Here is a 13,195-nt window from a genome sequence, read left to right on the forward strand (position 1 = left end):
GGAGGGAAGGAGGAGGAGGAGGAGGCGAAGGAAATTACCAGATGACTCATTCTCGTAGATATCATTTCCTTCCAACACTCCTTGCCTGATCGTCTTCATCAGTTGCAACCTCTACCTGATCCTCTTCCTCACCCTTCTTCAAACACGTACACTCCGTTGCCTGCAAAATCATCAAAATCGTTTCATCTCCTCGCCGATCCTCGCGGCGGCGCCGTCACGACCACCACGACCACCACGACCACCTCCTCCTCCTCCGTTACCATTGTGTCCTCCTCCTCCTTCTCCTCCTCCTCCTCCGTTATCATTGTGTCCTCTTCCTCCTTCTTCCTCTTTCTTCCTCTTCCTCAATCTCCTTCCTCCTCAATCTCCTCCTCCTCTTCCTCCACGACATCTTTCTCACCTCGATTGTTGTGTATCTTGTTGTTCAGAACGATAGGATTCGCTCCCGTCTTGATAATCAGCCCGTCCATCGTGTTGTGACTGATGGTGTTCTCCTGCCGACGAATATAACCATCTCCTCCTCTTTCTCCTCCTCCTCCATCACCTCGAAATGTCCGCACCCCCGATCGTACACATCGATCCCCTTGCCCATTCCCTGATGTCAAAAACATGTGAGAAAGTAGAATCATCATCTCTCCTCCTTCTCCTCCTTCTCCTCCTCGTCATCATCATCACTTTGACACCGTCATTGCCATCTCAACAAACAAAGACCTCAATGATCTTGTTGCGGAAGAATCGAGGGTTCCCACAGTCATGAACAATCACTCCGGAGATTGCGTTGCATCGGATGTTGTTATCTTCAAAAGTCCCCTGCAAGTAGAGTATGAACGATTCCAGGTATTCGGATGGTATGAAATGATTTTCAGTCCTCAAAACAAAGAAGAAAACTCATCAAACATTTGACCAGCTTCAACTAAATGCATCGTGGTATCCTGTGTTTCCTTCAAACTCAACTGCTTCTGACTGATTCAAACACTCTGATCCCACAGCCTCGCTCGTAACAATCCTCTAACCGATGCTGTTACACCCTGGCTCCCCTTCGAACATCGACTGGTCGCACTCACCAGTCCTCCAGATCTCACGAGAACTCCCGTCGTCTTGCAGCCATGAATGTCGTTCCCTCTCACCGTCGGATTTCCTCCTTCCTTCACCACAAGACCATCCAGCTGGGGGAGCAGAGTCAGCAGCAGCGGAGAGAAGACAAGTTTAAGTTTAAGGAGACAGGCAAGTTGCCAGCGACACGAGGAGGAGCAGCAAGAGCAGCAGCCATAGGGGGCGGGGACAGAGGGAGGAGGAGGAGGAGGAGAAGGAGGAGAGATACATGATGCCCATGGATGTCATTGCCGCTGATCACAGGACTCGCTCCTCCCTCAACCTGTCCGAGAACTTGAGCAAGAGCTGAGAGAAGGAGGCAGCAAGAAGAAGAGAAGGAAGAAGGGAGGAGAAAGACGAGACAAGGAAGAAAAGAAGGGGAGAAAGGAGGGAGGAAAAAGAGAAGAAAACAAGGGAGAGGAGAGGAGAGTAGGGGACAGGAAAGGAGGGAGGAGGACAAAGGGAGTCCTCAACCAGGAAGCCGGCGCCGGTGGAGTCGTGGATGACGGAGTTGAGAATAGAGGGAGAAGTGTGGGTGCCAGTGATGTGAAGGACCGAGTCGCTCTGACCCGAGATGTCGCACCTGTCATGACGTTTGTGAGGCTAACTGTGCCGTTCCTACCCCCGATGCTCGAAGAAAGCAACATCGAGGAGAATAAATAAAGAGAAGCTGATAGAGCGGGAGGCAGCAGGAAGCGATGTTGGTGGAGGTAGAGGAGGAGGAGGACGAAGAAGGGTTCAGGATACTGTCTACCTGTCAATCACCAAACTCCCCGTGGAGATCTCCACAGCACATTCGCATCCTCCTCCCACTTGTCTCAGCGTCAAGTTCCGCACCAGTCCCTTGATGGCCCTGGCACCCGGCACCTCACATGGAGACGAGACCGATCTCCTCCCCTCACCTGAACACGAGGACGGGCTTGCTGGTTGACTCCACGACAATCTTGTTGATGCTTCCGATGCCGATAATGTCCACATCTGCTGCTGCTATGCATATGCTTTCTCTGCAGCCCAGCATGTCAAGTCGTCTCCTCTGACTCGTCGACACTGCAGGACCTGTAAACTCCTTCGCTGACCTCCACAACATCCCCGGACATGGCGGCAGACAGCGCGGCGGCGATGCTCCCATACCTGCAGCAGAAACTTCAGCCGACACCCACCAAGCCGCCGCGCCCTCTCACTCGTCCGAAGGGACTTTGAGGACACACGACTCCCTCTGACGCGAGAAATCCCGACGGAGCACGACGCTTTCGTGATCTGCCATTTCCCTCACAACCTCCTCTACACTTCGACGTAACCGACCGATCTCCTCCTCCGTCAGTCCACCGACAGGCTCCGGGCTACCCGCACGTGTGGAGACTTGATCTTTGTCTTCGCACGAGTTTTGAGCATCGGCAAAATCGTCCGATGTCAGAGCTTCAGACGCGTCGTCGAACTCATCTTTGCGCAATGACGCCTGCTAGACTCGTCACGATGTGAGCCAACCACCAACAGCTCCATCACTTTCTGAGATTGCGAGGAGAAGCTGCTTCTTGACTGACCATCATCCTTACTTGCATTCTGTCGAGGAGGTGTTATCCTCCGCCAGATCAGAAACAAAAGTCAGCACCTTGAGCTTCTCCTTCAAGGATGGCCCCTTGCTCCGCGGAGCCTCCTCCTCCTCCTCCTCCTCCTCGCGCCTGCCTGCCTGCTTGGCATTTTGTTGATGGATCAACAAACCGATGCTCTCAGGAGAAACCTGCATCAAAACCTCGTCACTTCCACCAATCCTCGAGCCTTCCCCTTACTCTCTTATATCGCTTTCTTTCTCTCCGCCCTCAGAGCTCCTCCTTACCCTCCTCCTTGTCTCCTCCCCATCTCCTCATCAGCCTCATCCCCCTTCCCTCCTCTTTCATCGTCTCACTCACAGCGGCATATGCACATTTTCCTTGCGACTTAGAAGATTCGCGCTTGGAGTGGTAGGAGGGAGTGGGTGTCGGGTTCTGGTAGGAGAGATCAGATCAAGTGCAGCTTGCGCCAGCCGTTACCTCCTCTTTCTGCAACAACGACAGAGAAAGGTCCTGGCAGCTGCAGCAGTTTCCCATCTTGATCGCTCTCGAGGCTGCTCAGAAAGGATGGAGCTGCCTGGCTCGCGGACAACAAGACTAGTAGAGCTGTTCACGGCATCCTGATCATGGGCAGCAGATTCTGCACAGAGAAGCAAGAAGTCAAGTTCAGCTATGAGAACAACAATAGGAGCATAACACATCAATTCAAAGAAACCACGAGCATGGAATGCTAACAGCTGCTTAACAACACAAGAGCTACAAACATTCAATTACAACATGTCCTCAACTCTCATGGAACAATTTTCTTCCTCAACAAGCGCGTCATTATTTTGTTAGTCATCATCACCCTAAGTGAGACAGCGCCTATTGCCCGTCCCCATCCCACATAATAATGCTTCCACTTTCGGTACAACCAAATCAACGTCATTGAACGCCAACATTGCGATCAATATGATAGACATCCACTGCAGTAATCTTTGGATAGCAAATATCTCCTGACTTTCACAGGCTTTGTTTCCTTCCCTCATTATCATTCCCCTGCATGCAATCACTGCTCCAGCTCCTCTTTCGGAAAAGGAACCTTTCAATCAACTTGAAAACATGATCGCGTCTATCTGCTTTCATGCTTAATCCATACCGACATCTCTTCGTCTCCTCCTACTTCCTTATGCATATCTCCTCTCCTCTCTTCTCCTCTCCTCTTCGCTCCCCTTCTCCTCTGGTCTCTTCCCCTCCCCGCCGCCGCCTCCCCGTATCTTGATCGGCATGTCGTGGCATTCCGGCATTTCAGATTGATTGACAATTGAAAACATTGCAGTTTAAGTTTGAAAATACAGTATAAAATTATGAGAATCGAAGAAAGTCCACACAATTTGGGATAATGTCCTCCCAATTTTGACACCCACCCTAGACAAAGTAATACAAATTGTACAACCCATACCACCCTCTGGCAAAACGGAGCGTACCCCTACCTATTTAAATCAGAAAAAGAATCTAAATGAAGGGGGTGATATGATATTAAATATCCACCCACCCTGGACCATCAAACATGGATCCCTACCCCACCCTTCGGGTAAGACTGAGGCCGAAAAGTCACAGCAAAAATGGTGAGTGAATAGCACGCCCGGCAAGGAGAGGAGGAGAGGAAAGGAGCAGAGCAGCAGAGAGCAGATCAGCACAGAGAATAAGGGGATATGATACAAACAGATAGAACAAAGAAGCAGAATATACGTCACAGACGACTGATAGTTTCAGCTGTTCAGACGGGGAAAACGACTGTGGTTATCGGTGATGAGTGGCTGTATGACAATGCTCTGAGAGTGATTGGCTCCTTGGGAGAATGAATGTGAGGAAGATCAGGAGGACATGGAAGGTTCAATGCAGTGAGGCAACGTAATGAGATGGGGATAGTTCGCAACATCTAGATCACCGATACATATTTGGTAGGTAAATAGCAAGGCGCAAATGGACAATATTTTGAAGGATCAGGAGGTACATTAGGATTAGACGTCATTGTGAGGTTTGAACATCAGCCGCTTGAAATGCTATGGGGCTGGAATGTTGTTGAGTGCGTTGAGTTGGGTCTTTCGTTCGACCTTGTTCGTTTGATCATATTCGTATGTATGCTATCAGGTCAAGGTGTTGGATGCTGATTCCAGCAGCTTCTACGCTCATCACTGGTATGTATGTCACAAACGCATCGCTACAGCTCACATGGACTGACAGGATACAACCGCACAGCACGCCGTTCGTGCACGAGCAGGGATGGTTCCGCGACCACAAGGCTCCATCGTACAGCACGTTCTCGACAGCCAGGACGTCCTCTCTGCAGTACAGCCCGGACTCTTGGTGGACAAAGCTGCATTACGGCGGCGCAAAGTTCCGTATTGAAGAGCACGACAAGACTTGTATCCCTGGCTCTGTATGGGTGGCGGGAGAAAGCGTTTGAGACTGCTGCCGCATCATCCTCCTGCTGCGATGATTCCTCCTACCGTATGCCTGCGAGGGAGCAAATCAGTGTATGGCAACCAGCCTGAGTCTGTCGGAGCAAGAGGAATCAAAGTCAGCGATGGCCAGGACATCGTTGCCGTCAAGGTTGATGATGATGACCGGGCCCTGTAAGTTTGTAGAGTAATGAAATGAGTGATCTGATGCCAGAATCATCGGACCCGCTCGGCACCGCCATCGTACCGGCACTACTACTCAGCGCCTCCTCGATTATCCTGATTGTACTCAGCGATGCCAGAAACTATCCAACTGTCTTGAACGATTTCAACTTGAGTTGCCGATCTACAAGTTCTCAGCGGCCCGTGCACGGCAAGTTGAGCCTGAGCCGGGCCCGGGCCGGCGGCCGCGGCGGACCGGGCCCGGAGTCCGACCGTCTGCTTGGATCGCCGCTGGCCGGGCTTGGTCCTCCGCAGGGCCCCGGCTGCAGGCCTGACTCTTATTTTAAATCTCATTCTTCGCTCTGTGCAACCAAAGTTTGAAATGATGCAGCCAAAAGTTTGAAATATTTTCGGAACATATCACTCAGCTATTCGGCTATTCCCCAAATCCTGAGACCTTTACCACACAGACTAAAATGATAAAACCGCAGCATCTGTAACGGATACACCACCCCCACTGAGATGAGCCACCCATAATAGAGGATTTTACATGACCCCACCATGTTTGCAAGATCACAAGCAGTTTGAATTGACTCCACCCCCATTCTAAAGCCTCCTCTGCAAATATTCTCCTTCTTCTCGATTCTTCTCTGTTCATCATATGAAGAAAATAACATCCAGTACAACGAGCATCTGGAGTGCTTGCCTTTGTCCACCCCTACCCCCTAATTTGGTACCATACCAACGTTTTATGGACTTCTTGTTCTGTCCACCCACCCTTGGGATAAATTCTGCTGAACATAAAATTTGTTTTAAACAGCAAACAGTCTTCAACCGTTGTAAACAAACACTGTTTCGCTGACAATGAATCTTTACCACAAGCCCGGTCAGGTACTCCCCATCTTTTTAAATACCCCTTCTTTACCCACGCTCTACCCTCACTCTTTCCCGCAGGTACCATCAATGCTCCAAAGCTTCCAGAGGGTGGGTGGGCGGGGTTGGTGGTACGAACGTCCAGGGTAGTATCGACTAGAAGTTAAATGTGTGGGGGTGGGGTGGTAAATGAAAGCGATTGTTCCAGGGTAGGGTCCTTTTGCCTTTAGAAGGGTGGGTAGGGGGTATCACCGAGAAGGAAGGTGTATGGTCTACCCTGAAGTGAGCAGGCAACAGGGGTAGTAAGGGGGTGGTATCAAAGTTTTATTTCGAGGGTCCCTATTTCGGCCTTTCGAACTGCCTTGACTACGGGGTTGGTAATTGGGGTGGGGTAGGTGACCCCTGGTTGGAGGATTGTGAACGCAGTGGGATCAAATAAGTTGATTTTTTCAAGAATGCTGATTTGATCACCAAAGACTGCACCAAATATAAAACTAACATCAATTGCTTCATCATTTATTCAAGTTTAAGAGGAATTTTACGTTGATCTATGTGAAAAAGACGGATGCACTACCCTCATTGAATGTATGGTCACTCGGAGGAGTCGGACACAGATGAGCGGAGATGCTCCAGGGGGTAGGGGTGGGTGGTGAAGCCATCGGGGTCAGTTGGCCTAGAAGGAGCAAAGAAACGCCTGGTAGGGTACCACTGTGTCAGGGAACCCCAGGGGTCTCACGAAGGCGGGGAATCGGATGGGGTTGGGGTTCTGGTTGAAACGAATACGATGGGGTAGGGTAGTACAGCTGGAAATGTAGGGGAATTGGGGGTAGGGTGTGATATAGCAAAGAAGCGGAAGTAGATTTCGAGAGTGGGTGGGGGTGGTTCCTGACATTGTTTCAGGGTACTGGCGGGAGATCAGGGGGGTGGGGTGGGAAATCGGTCGGGGTTAGCGCAATGGAAAATTTGTACGCTGAATGCCTGAGAAGAAGGCGGGAAGTGTAAGCGAGGAGAGGAGAGGAAATGGCGAGTTAGCCGAGGTCTAGACAGTTCTAAAAGATTCCTGTTCTGTTACTTGCAGACACTGGATAGAAGAGAAGTAGAAGACACGGATAGCAGGATATGGATATATATCGGATCGGAATATAATTAGATGATGATTTTGGGATAAGTCTGAGGAAGAACGAAACGCTTGAGAGGTGTGAGGTGCTAAGAGATGATAAGTTTGGAACAATCTCAGTCCCTGCCTCGCATGAAACAAGACAGAGACAGCATAAATGTGTTGAGACTTGAAGTTTCAGCAAGGAGAAGCGGAATGTTTTTTAGTGTGGTTTCAGCAATGTGCGAGGGTTGATGTTCATGTAAAGTAGTGTTGTTGATCGGCATATTTTTTCAGGAAACAGAGCATTGATCTGTTTGCAATCCAGGATGGAGGCGAAATCAGCCCAAGCTTGAAGTCTACTTCCTGAATCCTTCAATTCTCTGAATACCATGTCGTTAGAAGGACAGCTCAATCAGTTTGTGATGAACCATTTCTCCTCCATGCGCTTGTTGGATCCAGAATCGAGCTCGAAGGGTGCGGACGTTGAGATTCATCAGCGCTACATGAGTCCGAGGAAAAGCGAAGAAAATGCCCTCCACCCTAAAGGTGCAGGAGGCTGATTACTGACTGAGTTGTACTCACCCTCCTGTCCTCAGCATTGTTCCTCGAGACCAAAAAGGATCCCGACTTCTTCTTCACTCCTTCACCCCCCAACTCAACGAGCAAGGAGAGCCCCCGAGGATGGTCGGACGAGTACTTCAACATGACACTGTCGGAGGCTGTTACCCGAGGAGACTATGGATACGTTGAAAGGGTTGCTCTGCAGGTCGTGCATGTTGATGTTCAGTCGACGCATCTGATGCAATTCTAGATGTTGAGCATGGCAAGAACGAGAGATGCGGCAAAGCTGCAAGACCTCATCACCGCGCAGTTCGCTGGTCCCGCCCCCCTTTCTTCCAGTAGCACCATGAGTTCAGCGAGCACGATCCTCTCCTCATCAAGATTTTCTGGTGCTGTGGTCCCTGGATTCCTCGACTTGTTTGACTTGACGACTCAGATATCTATCTACCTGGACACAGCAAACAAGTTTCATACTCACCTCATATCCTCTCTGTACCGCAGCAGTTGACCTGGCGTGTTGTATTCATGACCATCATTTGCAGGTCAAGAAAGCTATTGGCTGCACTGACTTCTCATCGGAACTCATCCCCAACAACCTCCCAGGAACTTTTCTCTACGACACTCCTGCGCGACAGGTCTTTGTCATGTCGTGCAGCAGTCAAGTCCTGACTGCCGTTACCACCTCACAGGATGCTGGGCTTTTACTTTCATTGCTCGAACCTCTCATGGCATCTGCAAATTCTTTCTCAAATCACTGCTCTCCTCAGGTTCCGAACGTTCTGGCCCCTGTTGGATCGCCAATGTCTTACGCCTGCCGCAGACTTCACCACTTGTCAGACCGAGCACAGAAGGTCTTCGGTCGTCAATGCTGAAGGTAGCGGACGAGGTTGATACATGAGAGAATGACGTGCTTGAAGGACGCCATCATCAATGTTGTGTATCATGCGAAGAACATCACTGCCAAGGAGAATCGTTTGCTCGACATTCCGTCACCTTGCTATGGTGTTCTTTTCTCCAGCCTTGACTTCAGGCTCTAAAGTTTGTACAGTGTTGGGAGATGTTCATGGCAATTTGCACGACTTGAATTTCTTCATCAAGGTTCGCAAGTCTTTATTGACTCTCTCTTGCCTGCAATCTCAGTCCTTGTGCGCAGATGCTTTGGCCTGCCGGCCTTGCTGCTTCAGCAGGGAATTTCTTGTTCCTCGGCGACTTTGTGGTGAGTGGAAAGCTTTTCTGCCGTCGCTGCTTCGTCCTCCCTCACTTGTGTGTAGGATCGTGGGATGGACTCGGTTGTGGTTGTCGCGTATGTGATGGCGATGAAGGTGACAAGACCTCCGTGTGCTCGCGAGTGCCTGACGCTTCCGATCAGATCCTCTTCCCGGCCAAGTGGTGGTTGATTCGCGGAAACCACGAGACCAGAGAAGGTGGCGGCATGCTCTCAAGCGAGCTCTTGGTGGCCTGACCTCTCCTTCAGTCAACGGCAACACGGATCACTACAGGGAAGGCTCCTTCCTGAAGCAGTGCATCAAGGTGACCGGCAAGCCGGGGCTGGAGGACGGGAGCTGACTTGCGTTCCTCCCCCCAAGATCTTCGGCGAGGTCGATGGGCACTTGGTGTGGGAATCTGTCAACAACTTCTTCGACACGCTGCCTCTCGCGGCCACCATCGACTCAAGGTGACCTCAGTCGCTCTCCTTCCTCCTCAGCGTCCTTTAGCGTGCTTCTCGCCCTCCCCCTTCCCCTGTCCTTCCTCCACAGCCCTGCTGATGCTCCCTCAGCATCTTCTGCGTGCATGGTGGCATACCCAAGTCCTTGTGCGAGGACGGGGCCACACTGGATATCATCAACGAGGTCGGCGCTCTCCTTCCCCTCCTTCCTTCCATGACCAGCAGCAGGTTGAGTGCCCCCTGAGGGCTCCGCACGCCAATCAGATGGTGTACGACATGTTGTGGTAGGAGAAGCTCGATGCGAGGAGCTGCTGTGAAGAAAGATGCAGGTCGGATCCTTCCAGCCCTGATCAAGCTCTCCACGAGCTGGACGAGGGTAAGTTCCTATGAGGTCTTGACGACGCGTGTTGATCTCTTGCCAGCTGGGTTCGGCCAGTCGTCTCGGGGATGCGCGAGCTTTAGTGATCGCTCGATTGATATCTTTCTCTCCAAGTACGAGTGATTCCTTTTCTGGTTCCTCCTCCTCCTCTCCATCCTCCCTCCTCCGTTCCTCGCCTTCCTCCGTTTCACCACCACATCAATCTCACCTCAATTCTCGTGATCCTATATCAAGGTACAACTTCCAGCACATCTTCCGGGGCCACGAAGCACAGAAATCGGGTCGATTATTATTGACCGTCTCACAGAGCATCTGACGCGTTCGCAGGTGTTGGAGTGAACAGAAATGCTCGGCTCACCACCATCTTCTCAACCTCCAAGGTGAGGAGACGACGAGGCTCTTGGTGGATGTCGCTAACATCCTGCTCAGGATCACTTCCAGGACAACTCTGCTACCTGCGGGTGAGACATGACGGACGGCTGATGTTCTCCTTCCCATGCTGATCGTCCTGCAGTTGTGTGCTGGTGGAGTCCGGTGTCATTCAGCCTGTGATCCGATCGAACAACGGTGAGAACTTTCTGTCTCCCTCTCTACCCCCTTCTTCCTCCTCCCTCCCTTCCCTCCTTCCGTCCTCCTCACCCTCCCCGCCCCCCCCCCCCCCTCACCGCCCCACAGCTCGCTCCTTGTCATCTCCTCACCGCTACCTCAGAACATGATCTCCAACTGCTGCCCACGTACTCAACGCAATCTGTGGAGGTACATACCATGACATGCGCCTGTCAACCCTCAGACCTTCTCACGTCCACTCAGATCACGGAGATGCACGTGTTTCGCGACCCTCAACTCTCCCGCGCGCACAACCAGCCGCCGCCCACCATCTTGGCCCAGGTGACGCTGATGATGATGACGACGATGGTCTGTGACATGGAGGGCAGCCCATGTTGTATAAGTCGGTTCAAGAGCCTGTGCGATCTCAGCACATCGTATCTACCCCTGACGGGCGCTCCTGGCTGATTCGTCATGCTGCTTAACTTGTTGATCTTGCTAATTGGGAGATTCGCATGGTGCGCTGAGATTTATGTACACCCAAGTATGTTGCGAACTGTTGTGATAGATGTTATAAAGATGAATGTTGAATGGAATGGAGTGGAGATAATCAAAGCAGGCGAGAGGAGGGACGCGTGGGTTGCGATGGCTGGTTTGATCACCCGAAAGGGATGACGAGAAAAGATCAGCGCGAAAGTGCCCAGACAAGAGAAAAGGTATGATTGAATAAGATGCATTGGGTACAGCATCATACGCGGCACAGCGCGCTGTTCTAAGAGCCTCAGGGCATCACTTTAGCGGCAAAGCTTAAGGGGCAGGGGAGCTGCTGTCAGTGTGGGTGACGTGGCTCGAGATGGTCTCGGTGGAGCCAGCGACGCTGTGGTCAGTGATGTCAGCTCCACGAATGTTGTCGAGGTTGGTGGTGTCCTCCCAGAAAGTGTTGATGGCGACGTAGTTGTTGTACGCGCCCTGGTTGGAGCCAGTCATGTCCATGGAGGCAGCGCCATTGTCGGAGTCGCCGAGCCAGGACTCAGAGACGTAGGTGTTGTCAAAGGTAACTCCTCCTGCTCCTGTTGTCAGAAATGCGGGACGCTACTGGCATCCGAGTTCATGCGTACCGAAGACGAGGGGGCGCCGACGCCGCAGGAGTTGCTGCCGACGCAGGAGGAGAGAGCCTGGAAGTGGACAATGTCTTGGAACATCTGCGAGATTAAAGGCGTCACAGAGGTTGAGCAAGAGCAAGGCGAGACAAGAGGATGCCGTCCGAAGGAGGGAGGGACAGTATCAGCAATAGTTCCCAGTACACATACATCACTAGAACGTTCTTTGACAGTAAAAGACAGCAGCAGAACATTGAATGGTGACATCAAAAGCTCTGGTCAGTGTCAACTCAACCGGATCAAAGGAGCATCTTCGCGCTTGCATTCAACAAACAAGAAAGCGAACGACGAACACCGCTCAGAACAACAAGGAAGTCATGATGATGAGGGGAAACTAGTATGTGGCGGCACGTGGTTTTGGGGAGGCGCTGTTTTGAAAGAGGAGAGACTTGTTGATAAAGTACATCTGTTGTACAGGACGGTGATAGTAGGTATCTCAGCAGCAGCAGCAGCAGCAGCAGCAACAACAAGGGCCAGCACTGGTCTGGCAGTCAGACAAGGCGAATGAAAACTCTGAATGAGTGAGAGTCTCTGCTGGTTGAGGAGGAGGAGGAGGAGGAGGAGGAAGGAGGAACAGAAGTGAAGCAGCAGCAGCAACAGCAACAGCATTGTGAACCTGGTGACGACCTTGGTTTCAGCACAGGGGGTAGGGGTTATATTGACAGTGATATTTGACAGGGGTGGGTAGTCTGTAGGAGAAGGTGGCCCAGTGGGGTGTTTAGTCACAACTTGAACAGCAGGGGCGGGAGGGGGGGTCGATAAACGGGTAAAATGAGGGGTGATGTTGGTGTTGGAGGGTTCACTGTTCATGGGGGTGATGTGGTAGTAGGGGGGGTGGAGGTACAAGAATGGCTATGTGGGGGTTCATTCAACAGTGATTTTTTTTTTGAGGGGTCTATTTCTGGGGGAGACTGAGAAGGTTCAAATGCTGAAAATAATTTCAAGTTTTGACTTATTAATTTCAAAATAACAGGAGCACTTAACTTGAGTAATATAAAGTTTGAAGCGACTAAAATTCCGAATTCTTGAGTCAATCCGATGATTATTCCGGCACTCTAGTCAAGTACCGATCTCGCCGCGCCCGGTGCCGGGGTGACAAGTAGAGTACGAGCAATTGTTCTCGACGGTCCTCTACCAGCACCTCTTCTCGTCCTCTACCAGCACCTCCTCTCGTCCTCTACCAGCACCTCCTCTCGTCCTCTACCAGCACCTCTTCTCGTCCTCTACCAGCACCTCCTCTCGTCCTCTACCAGCACCTCCTCTCGTCCTCTACCAGCACCTCCTCTCGTCCTCTACCAGCACCTCCTCTCGTCCTCTACCAGCACCTCCTCTCGTCCTCTACCAGCACCTCCTCTCGTCCTCTACCAGCACCTCCTCTCGTCCTCTACCAGGACCTCCTCTCGTCCTCTACGAGCACCTCCACTCGTCCTCTAGCAGTACCTCCTCTCGTCCTCGAGGACGGCAGCAGCCTCACATCTGACTGGCCTCCACCAGCTCTCTACCGGACCCCGAAGTCCTCTCGGCCTCTACCAGCACATCTGACTGGCCTCCACCAGCAGCTCCTCTCTACCTTGAAGAGCGCCTCCTCACTGTCCTATACAGGCAGCTCGTTAGGGCCGTCTAGGAGATCCTCATCTCGTCTCTACAAGGGCGGCCTCTGGTCCGC

The 13,195-nt window shown here is 51.6% G+C and overlaps 4 protein-coding genes across 4 annotated transcripts in view; 2 read left to right on the plus strand and 2 right to left on the minus strand.

Moving 5' to 3' along the window:
- The window catches only part of GUITHDRAFT_139515 (hypothetical protein), a gene marked incomplete at both ends in the record, with an annotated part of 4,337 nt that extends 1,161 nt beyond the window's left edge, over window positions 1-3,176 (minus strand). Inside the window, 15 exons of the mRNA XM_005831848.1 lie at window positions 39-85; window positions 133-160; window positions 401-494; window positions 545-595; window positions 712-810; window positions 1,065-1,166; window positions 1,322-1,375; window positions 1,567-1,675; window positions 1,847-1,945; window positions 1,995-2,096; window positions 2,149-2,223; window positions 2,274-2,548; window positions 2,702-2,830; window positions 3,000-3,074; window positions 3,120-3,176. Coding sequence (XP_005831905.1) covers window positions 39-85; window positions 133-160; window positions 401-494; window positions 545-595; window positions 712-810; window positions 1,065-1,166; window positions 1,322-1,375; window positions 1,567-1,675; window positions 1,847-1,945; window positions 1,995-2,096; window positions 2,149-2,223; window positions 2,274-2,548; window positions 2,702-2,830; window positions 3,000-3,074; window positions 3,120-3,176 — 1,396 coding nt within the window. The remainder of the gene's footprint in view (window positions 1-38; window positions 86-132; window positions 161-400; window positions 495-544; window positions 596-711; window positions 811-1,064; window positions 1,167-1,321; window positions 1,376-1,566; window positions 1,676-1,846; window positions 1,946-1,994; window positions 2,097-2,148; window positions 2,224-2,273; window positions 2,549-2,701; window positions 2,831-2,999; window positions 3,075-3,119) is intronic.
- Window positions 3,177-4,243: 1,067 nt separating this feature from the next.
- On the plus strand, window positions 4,244-5,088 carry GUITHDRAFT_139516 (hypothetical protein; the record flags this gene model as incomplete). Its single annotated transcript, XM_005831849.1, has 4 exons — window positions 4,244-4,246; window positions 4,587-4,631; window positions 4,773-4,819; window positions 4,866-5,088. 4 exons carry the CDS (start codon window positions 4,244-4,246, stop codon window positions 5,086-5,088), a joined length of 318 nt encoding a protein of 105 aa, XP_005831906.1.
- A 2,518-nt stretch (window positions 5,089-7,606) lies between these two features.
- Window positions 7,607-10,854, plus strand: GUITHDRAFT_109343 (hypothetical protein; the record flags this gene model as incomplete). Its single annotated transcript, XM_005831850.1, has 23 exons — window positions 7,607-7,763; window positions 7,814-7,983; window positions 8,029-8,167; window positions 8,215-8,270; window positions 8,321-8,413; window positions 8,546-8,629; window positions 8,696-8,780; window positions 8,827-8,876; window positions 8,932-8,994; window positions 9,050-9,100; window positions 9,148-9,202; window positions 9,253-9,308; window positions 9,365-9,453; window positions 9,556-9,628; window positions 9,673-9,728; window positions 9,774-9,820; window positions 9,867-9,942; window positions 10,058-10,104; window positions 10,151-10,203; window positions 10,253-10,284; window positions 10,338-10,390; window positions 10,614-10,711; window positions 10,759-10,854. The coding sequence occupies 23 exons, from the start codon at window positions 7,607-7,609 to the stop codon at window positions 10,852-10,854; spliced, it is 1,779 nt and encodes a 592-aa protein (XP_005831907.1).
- A 322-nt stretch (window positions 10,855-11,176) lies between these two features.
- On the minus strand, window positions 11,177-11,736 carry GUITHDRAFT_109344 (hypothetical protein; the record flags this gene model as incomplete). Its single annotated transcript, XM_005831851.1, has 2 exons — window positions 11,177-11,433; window positions 11,685-11,736. The coding sequence occupies 2 exons, from the start codon at window positions 11,734-11,736 to the stop codon at window positions 11,177-11,179; spliced, it is 309 nt and encodes a 102-aa protein (XP_005831908.1).
- Between the last annotated feature and the right edge of the window lie 1,459 nt (window positions 11,737-13,195).

The sequence above is a fragment of the Guillardia theta genome (genome assembly GCF_000315625.1).
Source record: "Guillardia theta CCMP2712 unplaced genomic scaffold GUITHscaffold_38, whole genome shotgun sequence".
Taxonomy (NCBI): Eukaryota; class Cryptophyceae; order Pyrenomonadales; family Geminigeraceae; genus Guillardia; species Guillardia theta.